This window comes from Pterocles gutturalis, unplaced genomic scaffold, assembly GCF_000699245.1.
Source record: "Pterocles gutturalis isolate BGI_N339 unplaced genomic scaffold, ASM69924v1 scaffold16029, whole genome shotgun sequence".
NCBI lineage: Eukaryota > Metazoa > Chordata > Aves > Pterocliformes > Pteroclidae > Pterocles > Pterocles gutturalis.
The window spans coordinates 15687-40419 of record NW_010130951.1 but is presented as its reverse complement, the minus strand read 5'-3'; the positions used below and the strand labels follow the sequence as shown (position 1 = coordinate 40419).

The following is a 24733-nucleotide window of genomic DNA, read 5'->3' as shown; positions in this document are numbered from 1 at the left end:
AGTCTCCTTTCGGTGAGACAAAGTTAAACACCTCATGGTGTTTCAATGATAAAGCCTATCTGACAATTGGTGTTCGCTTGTTGTTTGCCATAAATTAATCTCCCAGAAGTTTGGGATTTGAATTTGTAAACAAGTTTTTCCCATTTTCTGAAAATGTTTGTGGTTCAAATGATCAGATCAGTGTATATGAAACCTGTAAGATTTCTAATAGTTTAGATATTCAGAAGTTGTCTGCACTTTATGGTTGCATATTCCTTTGATACCATGTTTTCATCCTGACGGGCATTTTACTACTTACAGAAATTGATTAAGGCTGTAAAAGATTACTGATGAGTTTTACAAAGATGAGAGTTCAGAAGCCATGAAATGAGCTTAAAGAATGGCTTCAGCTTCTGAAATCTTTAACTGAAAGTAAAAGAAATTACTTGGATCAGAGATGAATTTTGAATCATCTTTTGAGAGGTTTTAACTCAAAGTATTTCTTTTAATAGTTGGTTTATATTGCACAAGAAGAAAGTGTTTGACTGAGTTATTTCCAGTCAACTTCTATTGATGACTCTGTAATACAGTGTTTAGCCCCTAAATAATGACTGTAATAATTGTAAGAAAAAGAACAACTTTTTTAATAGAAAATTTTGTAATCAATGGCCTATTGCAAAAGCTAGAGTTGTGATATGGAACTTATGAAAGGCTAATTTTAAGAAGTAATTAAAAATAAACTGGGAGTTGGACAATACAAGCAGAAACTGAGAAATTAAACCAGTTAAATTAAAAATGCTCTCCTCCCAAAAGTGTCACAAGACAAGAACCAATTTCAGTGTACCAAATGAGATTTACAATTTGTCCATCCAGCTAATAAAGAGAAAGAAGAAAGGAAGAAAGATGTTGCAGGGGAGCTAACCTTTCTTCTTGTGCAAAGATGAGAGACTACCTCAGAGCTGCTTTTTTAATTGTTATAAAGATAAACCTATATGCCAATCTCTCTTCAAGATAAATTACCATGTTAATTTGTTAATAGTAAACTAAAAGCATTCACCAAAAACTTGTGTGGACTTCTTAAAAATGAAGTTACTTAGCTGTGTTAAACATAGTGAACCTTGCAATCAGATTAGTTGTAGTAAGAGTATACTGAAGTACTATCTCGTCTTAGAAAGACAGAGAGTGGTAAGCATGTATGCTCCCGTCTGATGGGAAATACTTCAATGCAATATTTGTTTATTTGATTTTGCCAAGCATGAGTGCTCCAAGTTTAGTGATATCGCAGCAGGAAATGAAGTCTGTGTTAATGCTGGGTTTAGATGGCAGCGTGGAAGTTGGAATTGTGATTTCAGAGTAGGATGCAAGGAGAAGTTCAGGAAATGTTGCCCACAAATGGAAGTGGAGATTTAAATAAGCGAGGAAATGTAAGGCTCTTCCCTCTGGAATTTGAGTTACTGCTGTGTACTTGTGCTTTACTTTCTTGTGGCCCCTTCACCGCCGCTGCTATGAAAACCTTCATTCTCCAGCAGGTAAAGTGGTGTCCCCTAAACTCATTTTGTGCTAGCGCCATATTTTCATTCACAGGACCAAAGGCTGCAGGATGGCGCTCAATAATTTACTCCCTTCGTCCACTTAGTTCAACAGCATCAGGAATAATTTTTAATCTTAGAAGAAAAGTGCTTCTGCTAATCTCTTAATTTGAGGCTTGGGTCTTTTTTCTTTTTTTCTTTTTTTCCTTCTTTTTTCTTTCTGCAGCGGTAGTGCTTTGACTTTTCTGAGTATAAATTCAAACCCACTCCTTTACTCTTCCTAACTCAGTCCTCTCAGGAGAATTTTCCCCATTGGAAGGATTGTGAAGGAGTACTTTACTTAAAGACAATTTACAGACTGTGAAGTGAGGAGGCAGTACCTTGCCTAGGTGCTCTCCTGTTCCCTCTCTTCCTGTTCTCAGTTATGATACAGGACTTTACAGCTTCCCTTCCCTCCTTCCCTTGTGGCACAAGGTCCTTACAGCTTTCCCTTCCTGCCTTTTGAAGAGTATATGAACAGTTATGTTATCCAGTGGTCAGTGAGACTTGCACAGTTGTAAAAGTCCTACCCTATTTGGCTGTGCATCAGCCTCACTCCCACCTTTATCCCCTGGTGACATGGAGTTAATTTGGAACATCTGGTGCCAACGGGTAAGGTAGCTTGGATGTGCACCTCCCTATCTCCCCAACTCTAGTTGCTGGCATCACTGGGGCAGTGCAGCCTGGGTGTGCACTTCCCCTATTTCTCAGTCCTTATTGTAACTGCCAACTCCAAGAAAAGACAGAATTGAAAAATTAAACAAAAACATTACTTTTTACAATCATATTCTGTACTTTCACTAGATTTTTTGCAAAAATGACAATACCATGACATAATTAGTAGGCACTGGTTTATATTTAAAGTACTTTCCCAAACCCAGTCTGCACTGCCTACTTTTGGGCCCTTAGAGTGTGATCCGTCTCCCTCTCCAGTGTTTAGCTGTGTCATATCATAGTTGAAAAGATGACATCTGCATGGATAGGTTTTTGGTGTGGACTTTTCCTAGTTATTCATACTGAACTCATCTGCCTCTGTTTCTTTTCTTGTCACTAGTATTATGTGTAATGAAACATTTACCCTTCCTCTATGAACCTGGTATGATTTGGTTTTGCATAATTTCTGTATTGCTGCTTCTAAATATTTTTTGTTGTGACACAGAAGATCCATGGCAAATTTCAGCTATTCTGGAAGGGAAGTATTCAGAGTTGGTCTTGGTATTCCACTGATCTTAGCATTTTAAATTTGCTATTTGTATGTTCTTAGTCTGGTCTTTGTTCTCTCCTGGTGATTTCCCATGGTATCTGTTCACAACAATATTTGTAGACCAAATGTGGGTTAAAGGCGTAGCTGAGATACAATGTACAGTAACAGGATGGTTACAGCTTGCTTTTTTCTGCATTCCACAATGAGGACAAAAGGCAAATTTTCTTTAGCTAGATTGTGCCTGTTTCCTTTCTGTTAGTTTGAGGCAGTGCAAGGGAGCAAGATGAAATTTTCTGGATAATAGATTTTTTTTTTTCCATTGGTGCTCTAATCCTCTTTATCTATAAAGTCTTCTAGGAATCAACAAGCCCGGCATTTTAAGAATATGTATAGCTGAAATCAGTATTTTGTTTTAAGGCAACTGGTTCAAAAGCAATGAATGTTTTTAGTTAGTATGTCACGTAAATACCATCACACACATCCTAGACAGGAGAAAGAATGTCTTGACAAACTCTTGAAATAGAACTGGGAAAGTCTTCCAGTGTAGAAAATTTTCTCCCTCAGCTCCCTTTTTTTTTTTTTCTGTATTTCACTAACTTACTACAGAGTGTCCAACAGTTCTTCTGAGATCTGTTTTTCAGCAGAGAAGGATTCAAACATCTAAAGGATAAAATCTTCAGAAATTTCATGCTGACAATTCGTATGGAATTTCTATGGAATTGTTGGTTTATGATTTGTGCATATTGTCATTAAGCATATCTTGTCATTAATTTTGCTGTCTAGGAGGAACAAGTAGTATGAGAGAAATCAGAGTCTCTAAGAACCGTCAGGTATCTAGTATGGTTTTCCAAACACAGGCAGTGAAATATTTTTGCCAACCTGAGTAATTTATTATGGCATTACTGGTATCTTCAAGGACATATGTAATGTAAATGAAGAGAAGGAAAATTATCTATAAGTAAGGGATAGTGAGGTGCCCTGTACCTGCACCTGCTGTTTGTGTGCATCCCTTCCCTTTCCTGTGGGAACATTGTGCTATTTCTTTCCCCTTTTCCTCTCGTTTTTTGAACTTTTTGTTTTGTCTCTTGCCCGTCCGGTTTTAGTTCCTGAAACTAAAGAAGTGGTGAGCCACAAGTACAAGACGCCAATGGTGAGTCAACTGTGATGCCTTCTGGTAGTTGTTTAGAGAATATATCTTTACACTTTCATGTGGCAGAAAGATTGCAGGATTTGCAATGCTAATACTGCAGTGAAACACCAGCTGCTCTTTTATGATAGTTTTCCTTAAGAGGAGACAACAAAACTTGGTGATTGTTGTTTCTGTGAAACTAAAGGAACTCACAGGTAGTGCAGAAAGTGTGGTCTCTTTTGTTGAGATAGATAAAGATGCAAGGTAGCTGGTTTGGCATGAGCTTTAGCACAATAAAAGCCAGTGGAACTGTTAAACTGAAGACAGTGCAGAACACAATCCTTAATCCACAGAACAGATGGAAAGGGAGACTAGTTACTGGGCATAAAATGATTGCTAACTGAGTTTATGAAAAATTCCCATTTTCCCATGAAAGTGAACAGTGAGATGCAAGAGAGTACAAGTATTGATTCCTGACATATAGGTGACTTATTGCTGTGGTTTAGTGTTCAGTTTTTATAACATTTTTTGAACACCAGCAGTTGATAATGATACTTGGCACTTTTACATGTAATAGTCCAATGATCATGCTTATATGCACTTACGAGGAAGAAACAGAAACCAACTATTATCATCAAAACTGAAATGTCTTCACTTTATGTCTGAAGTGCAGTGTGCACATTTGGTGATTGCATGGAAACTCACAGTCCTTCAAGAGGAGAGAGACAGAAAAATTACTTGAAGAATCTAGAAATGTTTTAGAAGCAAAATGCTTAGAATATATGTAATTTAAGAAGCAGGTAGCTTTATCTTTTAATAAGAAAAGCCAGTTTATGAAAATTAATTCTATTTTACATAAGTGCTTTAGCTGGTACTATAATACAACAAAATGCATTGTTATGCTTATTACCTTTACAAAGATTATAAATGTCAATTTACAGGACAAGAACTTTTAAGATCACCAGAATAGCCAGTATTAGAACTAGGATAAAAACTAAGTCTAAGTCTTACCTTCCACTGAATTGTGCTGCCAGTCGCATGCTAAAAGAGGATTTTCTCTTAAATAATAGCACACTTGGTCAGTTAAAAGCAATAATTGTAAATCTTGCTAATGCTATGTGAAAGTCTCTGCTTTATGGTAGTGACAAAATTGCTTGGTATTCATATGAAACATGCAATGTTGGGTGGTGGGATTTTTTTTTAATTTTAAAAAAAGAAAAAAAAGCTTTTATTATCCCTGGATTCACTAGTGTTGGTTAAAAATTACAAGGATTAACAGTCCATGTACTTTTGAGCATAAAAAGGTAGTTGTGAATAAGGAAGAATCCCACCATCTCATGAATCAAGGTACAGTATTGAATGTTTAGGTTTAGTCTTCTTAGTTAGCTCTTTCAACTCCCAATTCCCTGAATATTTCTTGTAACTTCATACAACAGGCCAAAATCAAGTATGTAGGATGTTTTTTCTAAAGCCAGCTGGCCAACTTTCTAGTTTAGCATACTGTTCTTAAAAATTATTAGAATCATACTATCAAGTAGTTAATGTTTTATCCCAAAGGAGGTTTTTTATTTGTTATAAGGCTTTTCTTCTCTATCTCAGTTATAAGGTAGTATGGGACTCTTTTTCCTGATTTTATCTGTAGCTAGAGTAGTTGTTCCATGAAGGAAGACATGCAGCAAATTACAAAATGCGCAGTGGATTTTGTAAAACACTAAGTCATCTGAATTTCATTATCTCTTTTTCTAAATTCTTGTAGGCTCATGAGATCTGCTACTCCGTGCTGTGTCTCTTCTCTTATGTGGCTGCTATTCGTGGAAAAGAGGCAGAAAACAAAAGCAAACCACCTCGACCAGTTTCCAGTTGATCATGATATTGGGAAATACCTACTGTTTGGCACATTGACATGCAGTACTCACATTTTTACTGCAGTTACTGGAGCTCCCTTTGCTGTCTTCTATCAGAACTTGATTGTTCATGTATGACCCTTCAAGTTTTTCCCTGTAGAAAAACCTGAGACTTCACTGCTCAGTCTCCTTCTGAATTAATCCTTAATGGAGTTTTTATATGAGCTGTTAATCAGACAGTTTTGAGGATCAGCATCCAGCTGTGAGTGACCTACTCTGGCCATTCCTTTGGAATTCCTTTTTTCTTAAGATGACTAACAGTTTGAGTTTGTTTTTTTTTGTTTCTAGTGGTACTTGTTACAGATAAATCACTTCACAAATGCAGGCTTCTGCTTTCAGATTCTCTGGTATGTGCACAGTGGAAGCAGTCTGGTCCTGCATGTTGTTTAAATGTTGTGTTTTTATTGATTTTCCTTCTGTGTTGTTCATTTTTATGCACCAACATGGAGTTCTTGTCACATAGTTCTTCAGACCCTTTTGGTAGAGATGAACAAATTAGCTACCATAGTCTTAAAATACCATGTGACAGCTGAAGTGTGGCTGTGAAATTGGTCCATCTGTGGAAACGACTGCTTCTCAAGTGGGTAAAGAAGTGGAGAGAGAAACATTGAAGGCAGTGTATTGTGAAAAACCCTGACACCTCATGGGTTGTGTGGATTTTCAAATGGGAGTGCAGGTAACATTTGTAGATAACCCAGCAGTAGAGTTGCATATAAGCACTACCTAAGGCAGTTATTCACAGGATTAGAAAATGAGTAAAGAAATGTAAAACTTGGAAACATTACTGGCAGAAGCACATGGCAGACCCATGTCCTTGGGTTTGTAACTATACAGAAGATATTTCTATAGCAATCTTTAGAACATGTTCAGAAGCCCAAAGGATTATGCTGTCTCCAAATTATTTAAGCTATTGCTTTTTTCCAATCTGTACCTGTACATCAAGGAATCTTGCAAAGACTACATTAATGTATAATGAAACTCCCACAGTTAAAACTATCCATCACGTTCTTTATTTTAAGTAGGCTGAGTATGAATGTTTTTTGCATCCTGTTTTTGTTCTTGAACTGTACTGCATTTATCTGGAAAATTCTTAGGACGCTGGGAGGAGAGACTGTCAAGAGAAAATAATGTTACCTGTAAAATACCTAGAAAAAATGCTCTGATGCAAACTGATGTATGTTTTGACATAGAATTCTGAGTAAATGCACCCAGAAATAACCCTGTTTTGGCTTGGTCAGGGTGTCTACCATTTTGAATGGATACACTAGTAATGGGTGAGGAAATGATGTAAATATTATAGTACCACATCTATTTATAGAAACTGTACAGCTGTCTGAATGTGAAAATAAAATGTCATTCAATCAGCAACTGGTTTTCATCCTTCTGTGCCTTTCTATTCATAGAATCATAGAATTGTTAAGGTTGGAAAAGACCTCAAGGATCAAGTCCAACCATCAACCCAACACCACATAACTCACTAAGCCATGTCCCGAAGCACCACATCTACACGTTCCTTGAACCCCTCCAGGGATGGTGACTCCAGCACTTCCCTGGGCAGCCTGTTCCAATGCCTGATCACTCTTTCAGTGAAGAAATGTTTTCTAATATCCAGCCTAAACCTCTCCTGGTGCAACTTGAGGCCGTTTCCTCTTGTATTGATGCAACTTATTCTGAAATTAATGTAACTATATATAAAATACATCATGCACATATATGAAATAATGAAAAAAGCTATAAATGGAAAATCTGTATTTCTTTCCATGTAAATAGTTTAAACTTGTTTTTTTTTCTTCTATGTAATTTGTCTTTTAAAAAAACTGTCTGAAAAACAAGAATAGGGAAAACAGACACATCTGAAATATTGAATTTTTTTTGCACACATGCAAATAGAAGCAAAAAGTAAAGGATTTTTCATTCTTTCCTAATATAAAGGCAAAACTGAAATTTGCAAACCCTGAAATTAGCCTGTTTTGAAGAATTTTTGGAAGTGTACAAATCTTTCTCGTACTTGATGATAGTGACTTGGCAGGTGTTCTGCTCACTACGGGAATGTAGTGTGTTCATCTGAGACAAAGGCATGCCGTGAAGAGTTTCCACTACTAAGTACACAGTGCTGTTCTCTGGAAAGCAAATGCAGATCTGGAGGTTGGATTTAAAATTGGTATAAGAGCATAAGTCTTTTGGAATGCAGTCTTCCATCCTTTCCACCTTCACTTTTTCACTTCTAAGAATGGATAGGTATGTAAACTTCACTTTTGAGGAAAAAAATAATTACAGTGGTTTGCATGTGTTTTGTCATGTTTCACTTATTTTGATCTTAAGGGAGCAGCAGTAAGAACTTAGAGGCTTCTAAATCTTCCAGAACCAAATGGAAGACTGAGAATAATTGGTAATAATGAATAGTGATAGAAGATTCTTAGAACTAAATGAATTTCTGGTTTTTACTTCTGTTGTTTCCCACTAGGAGGAGCCTGTGTCTTAGTTTTTAAGCATTTCAAGATTACAACCTTTTAATTTTCTTGTGATATTTCCAAGGCACTTACACAAATGTGTCAAAGATTAATGAACTTGCCTTAAAATTTGAGGTATTTGCTTATCCTGAACAAGTTTCTTTTTCTGCTACAATTTCTTGTTTGTGGAAGTTGGTTTTCAAAATGACCTTTAAGTGTTCTCTCCAAACACTGGGGTTTGTGACTGGTCTTTCTGGCAGTTTTCAAAGTGGAACCAGGGTTATGAATTTAGCTGTCTTCAGGATTGCAGAACTTGCATTGTGATGTTCCAAAAAAAACGCCATTGTTTTGTTTGTGAATGCAGTATCAGTTTCTAGTATGAGTGGGTGCACATGTTAAAGTTTTTAACATTAGTGAGGGTCACAGAAGTGGTACTTACTAAGTGATATTTACTAAAGATATCTCAGGAAAAGACTTTGAAGATGTCTGTTGAAGGAAAGAGTTCATTACTTTAAGAAAACCATTGGAAAAATATCCTACACGGAGATAATCCCAAAGCTCCTACTTTGGCACTTTCAGGGTAGCAGAGTTTGTAAGATGAAATATTCATCTCGGCCTTCAAAAGCTAAATTGCTAGTGAATGTAAATCATTAAAAATGTTTGATTCCAATTGAAGTTCTATCTTGGTGATCAAAGTGGATGGAAAGATATAGCTATGATTCTAAGCCTTCTTAGGAACGTTTGTGTTGCAAAGACATTGAAGATGTTTCTAGAATCATGCTGCTAATGCCAGAGGAGGGCTTTTGGTTCCCACTGTGAGTATTGTTAACAAGGAAGCAGTTGCCTAGAATGGGAACAAACCCGTCGCTTGCCCCTGTGACAGACACAGGCTCCTGTTACCACTGAATTCAGAACTAGACAGAAAATAGAAACTAGGCTTCTCACAAAGAGCAATATTTACATCACAGTTCTCCTTGACTGTGAAAGGGATGAAAGTCAGAAGATGTTGCCTCTGAGGCGAGATCTTCCTTCTGTGAGAAAAATGGCTGCTTTTCATGAGGGCGAGACATTTCCAAACAGCTGAGTGGTATTACTTTGCTTCTGCTAGCAGCAATGGCTTCACGTACAGCCCTACCCTGTAACACCCTTGGAAGATGTTCAGTGTGAACAGCAGCTTTGAGTTCCTACAGCCATTCCCACTGTGGCTGTTTCACTGAAATTGTAGAAATGAGATGATGCTTTAAATAATAGTGGCTATGTGACCTCTCTTTCCAGCACTGTATCTGAAGGTTTAAAAGCTTGATGTTGGTGACAGATGAGCTTTGAGGGCAGTTGAGTACAAACCAGACTTAGAGAGGACCTTTCAGGCAGATTCTGTCCTCAGATATGATAAAAATCAGCTGAACATTTATACCAAGGTTAGTAAATCATAATTTAATTTTTTGTTTATATGTGCTTGATATAATTGTAAGTTATAAGTTAATTTTCTGTTTACTTGTGTACAACGTTTGAAACTTCTGCGGCATAGTAGTTCTAGCATTGACTAATTTTGTTTTAAAGCATCAGTCCAACAAAGAATCATATATACAACAGCCAAGGGCTAACAGTCTTGCTTCTGTTTGCAACAGTTACTATAGTGATAAATGTGGTTTAGGAACCTACGTAGAAATAGAAATCCCCTTCTCCCAGAATAGCTACACATAAAAAGGAACAAACGGTAGCAGGAAATACACCAATAAAACTGAACAGTTGCTTCCTTCAAGTATACGAAAACTCTAGTTCTGTATTTCCATTCCCTCCACTCTTTTTTGCATTTCCAGTTTCTCTTACTAACTCTAGTGAATGCCAGTCTGTCAGCAGTGCTCTTGGTATCAAAGTGCTGTCTTCCCTTTTTACCTGTCTCCCTGCTTGGATTCCTCACCGTTTCCGTGCAGTTTCTTGGCCTACACTCTCTTCAGCCAGTCAAGGCTCAGTTCTGTACCTCAATTTCTCATCAGATATCTCCATCTATGTCCTTTAGTGGTTTTTCATATGTTCTTCTCTCCTCCCTGACCAGCATCATCTTCCAGCCTCTTTGCCCAAGCAGTTCAGACCTATGCTTTTCCCCAGTCTCCTGCTCAACCAGTGTCTGCCCCCTTCCAGCTTCCAGTCAGAGTCATCTTCCGCTCTCCTCTTCTTACCAAGCTCTCTGTCATCGTCTGTCATGCATCAGCCTCATTCCACTCTTACTCCCTTTGCATTTAAATCAAATTATTTTTGTTGGAGTGCTGAAGAGTGATACAGAGGGAACAGAAAATATTGCCGGTCTTGGTTCTGCTGTTCTGTGATAGCTCCCAGCAGCAGCTCTTCCTTACACTCCTTGTTAGAAATGGTCAACCATTTAATCTGATATTAAAAATCAATAAATTTGCCTAAAACAGACTTGTAACCTAACAAATTGTCTAAGTCGTTGAAGTTTTTCAGTGCTGTAGGAAACAAAAAAGCACAAGAGGTAATAAATACCATGCTTTGTAAATACACAGTACTGCTAGCCCCCCTTGTACTAGTGAGGAAGAATAAGTCTTGTTTCCAGGTAGAAATTTTTAAGGACTTTCCAATGATCACAGTCTACTGTACTTGTGTTTTTAAAGGCAATTTATACATGAGCTAACCTATAAAGCAGAAGAAAAGCTTGGATTTTCCGTTTTTTTTTTTTTTTTTTCTGGGTTTGGTAGCAGTAAGCCAGCAGTAAAGAACAAAACTGTGTTTGAGAGTTATATTAGTAATAAGTATTTTCATGATCATGCTTTCCTGGAGTAGTTCTGGATTACTAGGTCAATTATTAGCATGATGACATATACCAAGCAAATGCAACCTTACTGATGGTTAAATTACTTTCATCCACATCCTGGGTTCATACATCTGGTCCCCACAATTTATACTTCCAAGCAGAACAATGAAAACTATGTGTGATACTCTCTATGTTTGTTAAATAAACCCTAAAGAACATAAAATCAAGTTCAGATTAGTACCCATGGTGAAAAAGTGGGCACATTTCCATTGATTTTTTCCACCTTTTATCAATTTCCATACATTTTCATATCCACTGATATTTTATATATATTGGATTAGTCACTTTTTCTTCCATCAAGACATCCTAATACAGAATTATGACTGAAACATGTCCATAGCTATGACAGTTATCTGTGGTTTTAGGGCTGCTGATTGTCAACCATTCTGTCTGTCACAGAAAGCAGGTCCTAGATTACTTTTTCCATATCTGGACCTAAAAATGAAGCTGTTCTTATCTATTTCTTTTAAACTTTCACCAGTTCAACCTGTTTTAAGATGTGTTGCTTATGCAGAGTGCTGTGTGGACCCTGCCCAAAGACAAGTAAAGGATATCTCACTGACAGCTTTTGTTTCCCTAAAATAGAGTTCTGTGGTTGGGAAGCACTTGAAAGGTATCAGCGGGGCTATTTTTAATCTCAGCAGACTGTTCTTGCAAAATTAATTCGTAAGGAGACAGGAATGGCTTGTATTTCTAAATCTGCTCCAAGATGATATGTTAGTGGCAAACCTCTCTCCTAAACACATAAAAGGATTTTATTTCAAATAAATTGTGATAAAAGCAATATAAATTACTTTTCTGATTTCCAGAAACATCTTTTTCCTTGCTGCTCTCATTCAAATGGTCATTGTATGATTAAATTAAGGAAAAAATGCTATCAACTAGTATTTTCTTGGATTTTTATTCCTTCTACTCAATTGTAGATCTCCCTTGGAAGAGCTAGCACAATAATCCTTTCTTAGAAGGAATGAAACCTGCAGGTGAGGTGTGCTGAAGCTATTTTAAATGTCTTGCCCTGCATTGAAAAGCTTTGTTACAATAATATGTGGGAACCTCTTGGCCCCTCGCTATAATTTTCAACAAGTAGAATTTAATTTTTATATATAATTTCATATAATAAGCTTAGACAAATCTGAATAAGTCAATAAAGAGAACGGTTGCCTCTTGTAGAGGGAACAGGAAGATAAACTCCTGACAGGTAAGGCACTTTATACCATTTTAAGCATTCTGTTGGGACAATTTGAGCTCAATCCATTTATCTTGCATTTCACCCCACTGTATCACTTAAGTTTTGTAATTTAAGGAGCAAAGCAAGGGCACAGATCATCAGCTTGTGCTAAGATCAGGTCATGCATTAACTAAAGTGATCATCTAAACTGACTTTGGTTTTAGAGGAGTACCCTTCTTTATTCTGATACCGTAACAAAATAGTCAAACCACATATCTCATTATCATCAGTGTTTTATTATGAAGATATATTTGCTTGTTTAGTACAACTAACACGCTGTGTCAGACACACCCTCCCATCTCAACTGGCGTGTTGGAGACAGGGGAGTAATATTACTTCAATTTGCTTGTGTTAATTCTTCCAAAAGGTGATGCTTCCTGGATTAACTTCATCTTCCCACCTTCTCTTGTACTGTGATCATGAAAAAGGACTTTCCAGACAGAAACTAATAACTACTGCACATCTGAAAAAAAAAACCCACCCCAAATACTCTTCAAACTAGTAGGTGAGAAGCCAGAAATGCTATTCTGTCATTTGATTAGACAAAATTGTCTACAAAAATACATACATACCATTCATAGGCTTTCAAAAACCTTCAGTAATATTTGATGACAGTAAATTTATTGCATTCATCACAAGCTTTTTGTTCTGAAATTTTTTATTTATGTGCAATAATCTTCCTTGCTACATCTGTCACTGTTTCGTCTGATGTACAAAATTATCTCTGTACATTAGTATGATGTCTATGATTGGTTGCAGAAACGTCTAGTAAATGTAATTCTCTGCTGGTGTCTTTTTTGAAAGCTAGAAAACCAGTAGTGAGAAATTATCAAAGAATCTATTTTCTATACAAAGCTTCTCTCTACAGTAGCCTTAGCTGGAGATTCCAGAATGGTGTGTTTCAGACCTGGTTCTGCAAAAATCCGCTCAAGAGCACAGAAGTGGATATTTCAAGGACTGACAGTAAAAGCAGTAGGAATGAAAGTTACTTTCTATTGAGCAGAGATGAGTATAATGAAAAGTGACTAAATATTAAAAATAATTTGTTAATGTTTCATTATTCTGAGCTAATTGTTTCTTATGAAGAATGTCAAAATTCTGATAAAATGGAGGGATCTGTAGAAGTGGGGAATTTATGTTAGTTTCAGACATTAGGAATGGACTGGGTTTGCACGTAATTTTAATATTTGGGTTTTTTCAGACATATCTGATGCATGTAATAGGGGGAAAGTTTAGTCTTGATTTCCCTGAATTTCTTCACATGGAGACCGGGGCAATGTAACTAAAACAGATGTATGAGAAGAGGAAATATTGTCTGAAAATATGCTGAGTAAGCAGGACACTACAAAACATTGCCACCTCCTAGTACACATATATTAAATGACTTCTAAGATGAGTAGGGCTCCTAAACATAACTGATTATCCTTCATTAATTTCTTCATTTTTCTTCAAGTTCAGTTCCAATGCTGAGACAGAGAATGGGGAGAAGGATTTATTGTCAAATGCATTACCTGATTGTTTGTTATAGTTACTTAATTTTTTTTAAGGTCTAAAATGTACATTACACTTCTAGATGCATTGTAATTTTAACTCTGCTTGCTTGGTTAAAGTAATGCACATGGATTATGGAAACTAGCTAGCTCTATATTAGTAAATAACAGTCACCTAGAGGGAGTGCTTATAGTGAGTTAAGAAAAAAAGTCTACAAACTATTCTGTTATTCTTACAGATTTATACACTGGCACAGACCCATGAAAACCTGACTTTAAAATAAAGCAAATAAATTACCTTGCAGGAATGTGATCTTAGTATGATTATTGAAAAAACAAACAGAAAGCAAAACAAGCACCCCCCCCCAATATTATTAAAAAAACCTATGAAGTCTCTAACATTAATATCTAGCCACTGTTTAATCTTGTATCTAACCAAACAGACATTGCTCCTTTATCCAACTGAATTATTTGGATTCATACCTTGACTTGCAGATGAATTGAGATTCAGAGTTTTACTGAGGTGCTGGAGAATGAAAAAAAGATTTAAGATATTATCAGACATTAAAGGGTGCTAATTTTAAATTGAGACTTGGTGCTGAAGGTGAAATATGGAAGCTTTATAGTAGTTGCTTTTATCTGATAATTCCAAGGAAATGTAATGTAGGAACATTAGCAAGCTTCAGAAGATGATAATATTAAGCTTTGAGCCATGTTTACCCTGTATGGTATAGCAGCGAACAGAAATACTTGAGCTAGCCATTGAACTGAAAGTAGTGTGTCTTAACATGCTGCTGCGTGGATCAGCAAGGCATTTCTGAGTGCTTAGTCTGAGTTCAGCATCGTACTAATGCAGCAAAATTGCTTGCTGCCGAGACCTCAGTGAGGACATCAGTGCCCAGCGCTGCAAGGTGTACTGCGTACACATTCCTGACTTAGCACGGAGCAGAATATTGAACTCTGCGCTGTGTAGAAATACCTTCCGGCTTGCCATGCTGAAGATGGATCTCCATCAATGGCTGTTATGCAGGTCACTTTTACAGCTTTTTCTGGTTTTTAGGAGCATCTACAGTGGTGCTATATAGGCTCATATTGGCAAATAGATATATTAGGAGCAGCTTTACCAAAAATATTTAGTCACTTTTTCTTACTGTGTTATAAATGTGACTTCTTTCCCCCTGCCCCTTTAGACAAAAAACAAACAAACAAACAAACAAAATCCGTGTTTGAAAAATGTTTGTGATGTAGCAGGCGCTACCTTTTACATATGTCTAGTGGCTAATGACTCAAAATTTTAAATTATGGAGTATGCCACAAAGGATAATAAAATTATCCACAATGCAGTGTTTGTAGACAGACCTCCATTCCAGTGCTAAGTATCCTCTCAAGAAATATTAAGTCAGAAGCGTAATAATTGTCCACCTTCAGACCTGTATTACTTAGCAAGTAACCTAATTCTGTCATAACAGTTTAGAATGAAAAACACAGTCTTGCTGGTGCGTGTAATTAACAAACTTTTTGTATAGCACCAAAGAAGTCAGAGTTAGATAAAGGGGAACTATCCTGTTTTTCTGTTTAGCTGTTACTATTTCTTCATTGCAGTATTAGTGTTATCCATGAGATATATCTGATTACCTCTGACGTCCAGTCTGCACTCTATTTCAGCTTCACCACACTCGTTAACAGCTTTACAGGTATAACAGCCACCGTCAAATGGAGTGGGTTTCCGGATCTCCAGGGTCAACACACCCTGCTTACTGAACATGCGGTATTTGGCATCCCCAGAGAGATCCATTTTGTTTTTGTACCAGAATATCTTTGGCTGCAAAACATAAAAGAAGAATTTTAAAATAGAAGGTAGAAAATGGAAGACTTATGGCTGATCTTATGGCTTTAGTTTAGCCATCAAAGCTTTATGCATTATGAGGGCTTTATATTACACAGCAGTGTTAATTTTTCAGGGAACCTCTCCTCATTCAGTACAAACTCCTGAAACTAGTAATTCAAATGTTCAGCATTTTCTTTAACTCTCAAATAGCATGTAGAGAATGTAGGTCTGTACCCTATTTTATTGCAATTTTTAAAATCTTCTGCAAACCAGCTACAAATTCATTCCTTCAGGAGTTATTTACTTGTGCTTATTAAAATATATTTGAATGTTTCAAGTATCATACAGAAGGAGGATTAAACTGCACAGATTATTAGAGCAGAAGCATCATAAAGGCCCATGGATGTCAGGTGTCCAACTTGGGATGCTGACGTTTAGGCTGGGAAAGGATTTTCCAAACTGTTTAGCATATCTTTAGCAACCTCAGGAATTTTACGGTGAAGTTCCTGTTGGCTTCAGCTGAGCAATAAAGTGGTTGGCTCTGTACCAATTCAAGCCGTTGTGTTTTGTTTCCAGTACCTGAAAATTTGCCTTTAATTTTTATAAATGAAGTTTTGAAAATGAAAAATCTGACCTAAAGCAAACTGCTTTTGCTTATTTCAAGCTCATTAGTACACACAGTGAAGAAATAGGCTTTAAAGAGCAGAAGACCAAGCTCTGTGTTCATCTGTTTTACTTTCAGAATTAACATTTTCTGTTTCTTCACCCATAAAAAATAAAACTACTGCACTGTTTTATAGAGAGCATCACTTGTGTCTTTGACCTGTGATATACAATTCAGTGCATCCCAGTTGCCATGCTGGAAATAAGCAGCCAGAAGGGGAAGGGAAAAGGGTACGGCATTTTTAGTGATTGTACTAATTAAATTTATGACAAGATTATGTCACAATATGGTAAGTCCCTTTACTGCAGACAAAAAGGCTATTTCCCTTTTTTTGAGAAACCCTGTTTTAGCTCCTAGCTGATATAGTTCTTCCTGCTTGTTCCTGAATAACAAAAAGTACATCTTTCTGTGCTCTTTGAAGAGACTTCACCAAATAATCTAGACTGAGAAAACATTCCTGTGAGATTTAAAAAAAAAAAAAAAAAAAAGCCCCAAAACTTCACACATGACAGCAGGTCTTGTTCTATGTAATTTTGCAAAATAACTCAGACTTCCAAAAATTTATGTGGATGTATTGACATAACAGAACTGGTGTTCCTGTGTATCTTTTAGGTCAACGGAACAGTGCATTACATTAGCTGCTGTTTTCTTGAAAGACTGGAGAGAACAAAACGTACTTTGTGAGAAGGTCCCTTTTTGTGTTGTTGTTTACTCAAGATCTTCAGTGAGCAGATTTTACGTACACATGGTACATGTTCAATGACATGGTGTTATCATAATCCACGACTGTCCTTTCCTCTGCCTCCCGTACTGTATTGCCCCACTGGTTCTGTGCACGCCTGCACAAAGGCTTGCACCGTGCATTCTGGTTAAGCATCAGTTGTGAGCGAGGTGGGAGACAATTGCGTGACCTTTACATTTTCTTAATATAGTCACGTTACACTCCAGTCACGCTGAACTGGCGTGAATTCTGAGGCAGCATCTTGGCTTGTTGCAAGAGTATCAATGACGGTGGATATAATCTGTACCTTGGGGATTCCTCTGACAGCACAGCTGAGGGTGGTGTTGTATCCTGCAATCACAGAACGGTCTACTAAAGGGTGAGTGAATTTAGGAGGTTCGGAGAAGTCGTGTTCTTTGTAACTAGGTGGCTTGTAAGTGGTGCCTGCAATTCAAAGAAACAAAACAGTAAGAACCGTGTTTTCAATTCAGTTGACTTGTGTACAATCTATTTGTCATTTAATTCGCCTGCATGATTTAGAGAAGCTTCAAAGTTGTGGCATTTATAACAAATCTATAAATTCACTTCTCTCTAAAACATATCTTTAATGCTTTAGTTAAAGTAAAAAGTCCCGGCAATCGTGGGTTTTCAGCTTCTGTTAAAAATATGAAAGCCTTATGTCTGCAGGGGAAGTCTTCACCACAGACATCTTAAACTTTTAACCCCAGAATGTAAATATAACCCCCCAGTTGTGTTATTTTCTTAAAATAGTATAGTTTGGGAAGACTGTGTGATTAAATATTTTTGAACAAATGTTTGTGTTAGTAGAGGAGATCTGCCTAGACAAGGGATCTTGATGCTAAAATATTTTATAAGTGCTAGCTACTAAGTAATGAAAATATCTCTAGTGGTGCATCTAGTGGTACTGTTTTTCCATTTACCAGTGTATTACTTCTGGTACTTAGTGATTTTTGTGATCATTGTTTTGAAGAATGTGTTACCTGTTTTTTGGATATAGGCAGGATTTTTGGTGGCTGCAGCAGTTTCACTCAATCCACACAAATTTTCACTGAAGATTCGAAAAAAATATTCATTTCCCATAATCAGGTCTGACACTACACAGTTTGTGCGACGATAGTGATCAAAAACAGTATACCATTCCTGTAACGAGACTATACTGTTTAGAAAGATGCTATGAGAGGTCAGACATGGTGCTAGTTTTGGTATAGAGAGATCCTTCTTGCTACAAGGAAAAGACAGGTAGACAGGTATTTAACACTAGCCTGCAAAATGAACGTTATGTTGCTTCCCATGAAGACCAGCTGATCTGTTTTCTTACTTTTATTTTCTGGCTGGTGTGATAGATGTATGAATACTTGCATTTTGAGAAAAACAAACAAAAAACCCCAACCTTCTTTACATTTTAGCCCTACTCGTATCTGGGAAACCTGATACAGGATATGTCCTCAGAACATGACTACTTGATGGGGACTTCCATGAGAAAGGTGTTTTCCAGTTTAACTGGCATACACACCTCTCCCAGTATCTAACCTAGTATGCTCAGCATCTGAGTTGAAGTCTAACTCTTCCTCCCTCCCCTTCAGTTTTTCCCCACATTTATGAAAAATATAATTCCAAATAAAGAAAGCAGAGCTATCTGTCTAGTCACCACCAGAGATGGGACAGGCTAGGTCTCTCTTTTTACATTTCCTACCAGGCATTTTATACAGTTCTATATTTAGCCTTTTGGTTCTTTTTAGATTCTATTCTCCAATGTCTAACTGCCTCCGATATGCTATAGGGCACCTTGGACACACAACTGAGAGTCATTAATTCGTCTGTTTTCCTCAAGTCTCTGTGTTCCCAGGGCAGGTTTAAACTCCATACAAGTCACTGACTCAATGCAATTTCTTACCATTGTCTTTTTGTCAGCTTTCTGCACTGTGTAGCCCAAGATCTGTGCGTTGCCATCATCTTGTGGAGGAGTCCACTCCAGGGCTGCATTAAATCCCCAAACGTCCACAAGCTTTACATTCTGAGGAGGACCGGGCTTGTCTGCAGAAGAGACATGAAAAAAACCTCTTTGCTTTTGGTTCAAGATCTGAGAAAGAGCTTTGTCATTTCCTCCCATGCAGGGGAAAAAATAGAACTTGATAGCAATCCATAATTGTTCCATAGCAATACGCTTCATTTACGTCAAGCTGAAACTGTAAAGTCGGAAAATTTTCAAATACTCTCTTAATACTCTTCTGAGGGTCCTGAAACCCACTGAGAAACAGACCACCCAGTAGGATTAGTAACATAGGAACCTGGTAAACTCTATAAACACATCCTTAAAATAGAGTAAGAAGTTTATGTTGTTTGGATGAGTGTTATTGACTCTTTTGCTACAGTTTTATTACTTGATTTGTTACCTCAGTGCAATTTCTCAGCCTTTTAGGTACACTGAGATTAATAGAAACAACAAAGGCAACTGCTATACATTCCTCTCAGCTAAGGAAGGCCAGCTATTTGGGAATATACCCGACTATCTTTCCTATTGCCCCAGTGCTTTTTAGCTTGCCCACTAGTGATATTTCTCTGTAATAGCTAGAAAGAACAAACTCTCAAAGAGGTGCAGAAATCTATGTCCATTTTAAGATATCTGGAAATATATAGAAGAATATATTTTATAAAATTGTAATAGTTTTCTTTTTTCCTTCTTTTAAGGATCATTATACTGATGTTGTTTAGTCAAGTGCTGTAACATTTCAATTAGATTTATTAAGTATTGTTCCTATCTGTTTTAACTTGAAGATGCTAGTTCCCCTTTTTGCTATGTTAGATTGTTGTTCACCGTTGCAGGGCCCACTGGGGAGACAATTGTTAGGCCTGGGTAGATGGTCTTGTGATTCAGTGAAGGATAGTGCGGGATCCTTCTAGACAGCTGAAAGGAAACTGTCTCCCCTTTTTGTAGCTAAGCTGGAAAATGAAGGAAATAGTAAGAATCTGATGATTGCTTGTAATTTAATTCCTTAAAGAAGGCTATGCAAACCAGTAATAAACCAGCCTTTGACTGTCATGAGGGGAACTGTGACTTTCTATGTCAAAGCATAATGTGCTAATTTGCTCTTCACTGCCATAATTAGGAATCAAAGACTGCTTTATAATGAGCTTTAACCCTTTATGTCCTCCTTCAAATTGCTAAACACTGGAGCCAGCTAGAACACTGCATGAAGTTCAATAAGGAATGTGGAATGTATTACTCTCATTCCATTTATCATCCTCTTCCTTCCTCTCTTACACTAACATTTCAGAGGAAAAGCTGCCATCTTCTGTGTTTCTCAACAGCTACCAACTTCAGGTAAAGACATCTTTTTTTTGTCTTCCCTGTTTCTGAAGTAGGGAATGGTGACATCTTGTCAAACGAGCAACATTGCTTATGCAGATGTGGAAACATATTTGTTGTTATCTTGAATCACAAAAGAAAAAATATAGATATATTTCTAAATGTATATCTTCATTATAATGAAATAAATTAATCTGTTCTGATTTGGAAGAGAATAATTTTGGATACTACGTATGAATACCTGTGTGGGTATGAAAACTAGAAATCTCAGTGGGCAAAGCTCTACAAGGCCCGAGTGAGTGTGTTGTAATCTCTGGTAAACAGTTGTTGTGATGTTGAGCAATTTGTTAATGATTTTCAAGTCTGCCTACTGTTATAACCCTCTACAGTATTTGCCTAGCTTTGTAAGTAATTTTCCTGTGTGCTTACCTACGGATATATCTACACAATGGACATTTTTTGTTTTAAAGGGATGCGTGCACAATGCTGTGTCAAAAGCTGTGGAGATCTTAGTGATGGTAGTTGGTTTAAATACTAGAGGAAGAGACTGATAAATGGAAGAAAAATACAGTCTTGGGTGCAATGTAAGGAAAAAGAACACTTTTTGGGGAGGCCTTACTGGACAGCCAGATGTTGAAGCCTGTGCCTTATTGCTCCTAGTTACCTAAAGTCAGTTACCTGGGAATCTCCCTTCAAAACTAGAAACAATGGGATGGCAGATCATTCATTAATCCAGTGCTCTATTGGAAGAGTTAGACTTCAGGAATGTATGTATTTAAGACATTCTTATGTATGTGTTTATGTACATAGATGTAGATATGATTTTGTGGGCAAAAAATTTCAGAGTATGACTTTATTAAGAACAGAAAAACAATTTAAGCCTTAACCTGCTATTAGATTAATGTGATAACAACTCAATTATGTATTAAGTAATCATTTTTTAATTTTTAATACATTATTACCCATGGTGGTATAGATGGAATAAAGAAAAAGATTGTACTGAAAGCCTCAATACTTGTAAGGCTTTTTAAAGGCCAACCTTACAAAAGGTAGAGATAGATAAATTCGCTAAATGGATTTTTGTATTTTTCATCTTTCTGGTTTGATGGGATAATGCAACCTGCAAGAGTATCTATTCAAAATTGCTCTGTAGAATTGTAGAATATTCCTTTCTTCATACCAGCCAGTACATCTCCAGCTGGTAATTTGAACAGAAGAATGGGAAAAGTTAATCCTACTGATGCATCTGTAGTGAATTATTTTTCTCTATAGGATACTGTTAGAGTAGGGATTTATATTTGGGGGCAATATTCTGCTGCCCTCAGCAGAAGCTCATCAGAGGATTTTTGCATATTACTGAAGTTTATAGAATGGGAAGAAGAGCTAAAGTGTGAATTATCTTTCAAAAAGAAATGATAATTTACATTTTCAAATAATAAATAAATAGAACAATAAATAATTCCAGTTAAAATTACAAATATGTAACTGAGGTTTGTTTTGGTCAGCAAAGGGCATAATGGAAGGCATCATTTACTAATTCGTGTATAGGGAGAAAAAAGTTGAGGGAACCATGTTTTTCAGAGATTGGAGATACTTTCATTATCTAATACCTTTCTGTATGTATTTGAAATATACTGTATGCCCATAGTAAAAGTCCGTAATTTGTAGGTCTGTAGAGTAAACCACAGCAGTTGTTTTGGCAATGAGGGCAGGTGATGGCAGTAATAGAAGTTTTTCCTCCTGTTTGGAACTGATAGGTGACTCATCTTAGCAGCAGAGTTTTGTTTACCTGCATTCTTGCCTTACTCCAAAAAAACATAAGAGCTGAAGCTACAAGCATTACTCCTTCATCAAGCAGGCATTTGCCAAGGGAGGTTAGTTGATGAACATACACACCTCGAAAGATCACTGATTGATTTATTATATCTCTGAAAGCTGGCTCGGCTTTTCAGCATGCCGTTCTACAGCACCTAAAGCATTACTAGCAGTATAGGAGTGCCTCAATCACCCATATTTCTCTCCTGCCAAAAGAATATAAAATTGGGAGAGCAAAAAGAGCTGTTGGCAGAATTGAAAAGAGGTAGTGCTGATGAAGGAGTGACAGAATCAAGAATTGAAGTAGATGTGTATGTTACAACCCCTTTCTCTTCTTGGCTAGGAGTTAAATGCAATTTACTTATTCCCTTTCAGTTGAGCAAGCTGCCCAAGAAGTAAAAAGTTTAATACCTGTCCTCCAACTCTGACATATATTAATCTGTGTGATAAGGTTAGTTGCTTTTTTTCAGACATTTATTTTCTATATGAAATAACTCTTTGACAATGCTATGTGCAGGTGTTATGTTCTTCTACAGTACCAAACAATGGGTGGAAGGTATGTGGTACTATGCTGTATGAGAGCAATGTGCTAAAATCTAGAGTCCTTAGCCAGTTTTAGAATGATATTTTGGTGTGTAGTGTGTGCTACTCCTCTTTATCCGAGTCCCTTGGGATTACTTTGTTTTAGTTGCTGTTTACTTATTTTGCTGTTGCAGAACTGAACATCATCTTGAGCAGAAGCAGCTCGTGGTATTAAGATTTATTTGCTCCAATTTTTTATGCTTTTCTTGTTTGCTGCTGGCACCACTGCGTACCCATTCTGCCACATTATATTATAAAACTTTAGGCGGAATGCAGTCAGCATTATATGTTTAATTCCAAAGCATTAGGAGTTATGTTTAAATACTCTTTTTGTGCCAAAATACATATTCTAAAAATGTATTGATACATTAGAGGAAGTTTGGGATGACAGTTTGAAAGTGTGGGGAAAGAGAAATAAAAACAATTATCAAGAGTGGTACATAGGGTTGTAATGAGGAGAAATAGAAGAGCTCTGGCTGAACATTAATGAAATCTGAGCAGGCAAGATCTCAGAATATATCTTGCAAAATACCAAGGGAAGTTATTGAAACTTTGGCAGTGTGTTCCTTTAAAACGACACTAGAAAAGAGACCAGGAATTGTTTAATAGAGCATGAGCCTCCACTAAGCCTCTAGCTAACTAGACACTCTTAACAGGGTAAGGCAGTAAACATGAATTTTCCAAAATAACAAGACTGTCTTCTTGTCATTTCTAATTCTCAGAACAGTAGAGGTATATTAGTGCAATGATTTTATCTTCACTGTCCTTATCTGCTGAAGAAACACAGTAAGAGTATATCCATTCCAGGATTCATATTTCCTTTCCTGAGGACAATATGGCTATTCCGAAGAACACCAGAACTCTCAGATTCTTTCTGTCATTCTCAAAGTGGTAACAAGACAGATGATAAAGATTATCAAAGATACAGAATGGCATGTTTTTGAAAATAATGAGTCTAAATCTTGAGAAAGTTAACTGAGGAGACTAGGACTGAAGGCTAGAAAATCATGAGTAGCATGGAAAAGGTGAATAAATGATTATTCATGTTTTTTCTGATACGAACTGTACGAACATCAAATGAGATTATCAGGAGAGAAACTCAAACCAAATAGGTAGCTGTACATGCACTTAAACTGAAATTCCTTACAAAAGGATATTTAGATTCTGAAACTAGACCTGGATTAAAAAACTGACTGGATAAAAATAATGCAAGAAAAAAAATCCCTCAAGAGCTATGTGACACACAGATAATCCCTCTCCTTCTGAAAGTCTCTAGAACACAGATAATTTCAAGCTGGGAAAATATACTAGGAAAATAAAGTAATGTGCTAGCCCTGCTCTGAGCTTCATCCTAGTTATCTGCTATGAACCATTCTCAGAGAAGGGATTCTGAGGTAGTTGGATCTTCAGATTGCCTCAGTATGGCCACTGTTTTGTTTTGTATGAAATGCTTTATTTTGATGTTGCCAGGTTCTTACCTACAATTTGAATTGTTATTGTGACTTTATCAGTCATGTTTTCTATCTGAAGAGTGACTTCGTATACTCCTGAGTGATGAAGCTCTGCCTTTCTGATGAAAAGGATTGTGTCTGTGTTGCTGTTCCGAATTCCCACATCTTTGGAGTCTAGAGTTTGACCATCTTTCATCCACGTGATTTTAGGTCTTGGTTTACCCTGAAGAGAAAAAAAAAGAATTATTTTTTTAGGCTATATTTCCATTATTCATTTTTCTGGGGTTTTTTTTTGTTGTTGGTGGTTTGTTTTTGTTGTTTTTTTTTTCTTTTTTTACTGATCTGTAAGTCTAGAAAGCCTAATTTAATATGCAGAATTGAGATAGTAAACTCTAAATACTTTCAAATTTCTGTTTGCTTGCAGACAAATATTTGCTTCCATCTGTGTGGTTTAGTGGCACCATACTGGGGATGCCATTTAGTTATAGTTGGAGAAGAGACTGAAATTATATAGAGAACAAATCCAGAAAAAATATACTTGTGCTGGTCCAGTACTCTTTCC

At 36.8% G+C, this 24733-nt stretch overlaps 2 protein-coding genes across 2 annotated transcripts in view; one reads left to right on the top strand and one right to left on the bottom strand.

Annotated features, from left to right (window-relative positions):
* The window catches only part of MADD (MAP-kinase activating death domain), a 59866-nt gene extending 53420 nt beyond the window's left edge, over positions 1-6446 (top strand). Inside the window, exons 35-37 of the mRNA XM_010080421.1 lie at positions 3855-3901; positions 5637-6343; positions 6375-6446. Of these exons, the coding sequence (XP_010078723.1) occupies positions 3855-3901; positions 5637-5744 (155 nt within the window). The 3' untranslated portion in view covers positions 5745-6343; positions 6375-6446. The remainder of the gene's footprint in view (positions 1-3854; positions 3902-5636; positions 6344-6374) is intronic.
* Positions 6447-14279: 7833 nt separating this feature from the next.
* The window catches only part of LOC104466869 (myosin-binding protein C, cardiac-type), a gene marked incomplete at its 5' end in the record, with an annotated part of 25240 nt that continues 14786 nt past the window's right edge, over positions 14280-24733 (bottom strand). Inside the window, 6 exons of the mRNA XM_010080422.1 lie at positions 14280-14308; positions 15418-15604; positions 17303-17439; positions 17997-18156; positions 18911-19050; positions 24199-24394. Coding sequence (XP_010078724.1) covers positions 14298-14308; positions 15418-15604; positions 17303-17439; positions 17997-18156; positions 18911-19050; positions 24199-24394 — 831 coding nt within the window. The remainder of the gene's footprint in view (positions 14309-15417; positions 15605-17302; positions 17440-17996; positions 18157-18910; positions 19051-24198; positions 24395-24733) is intronic.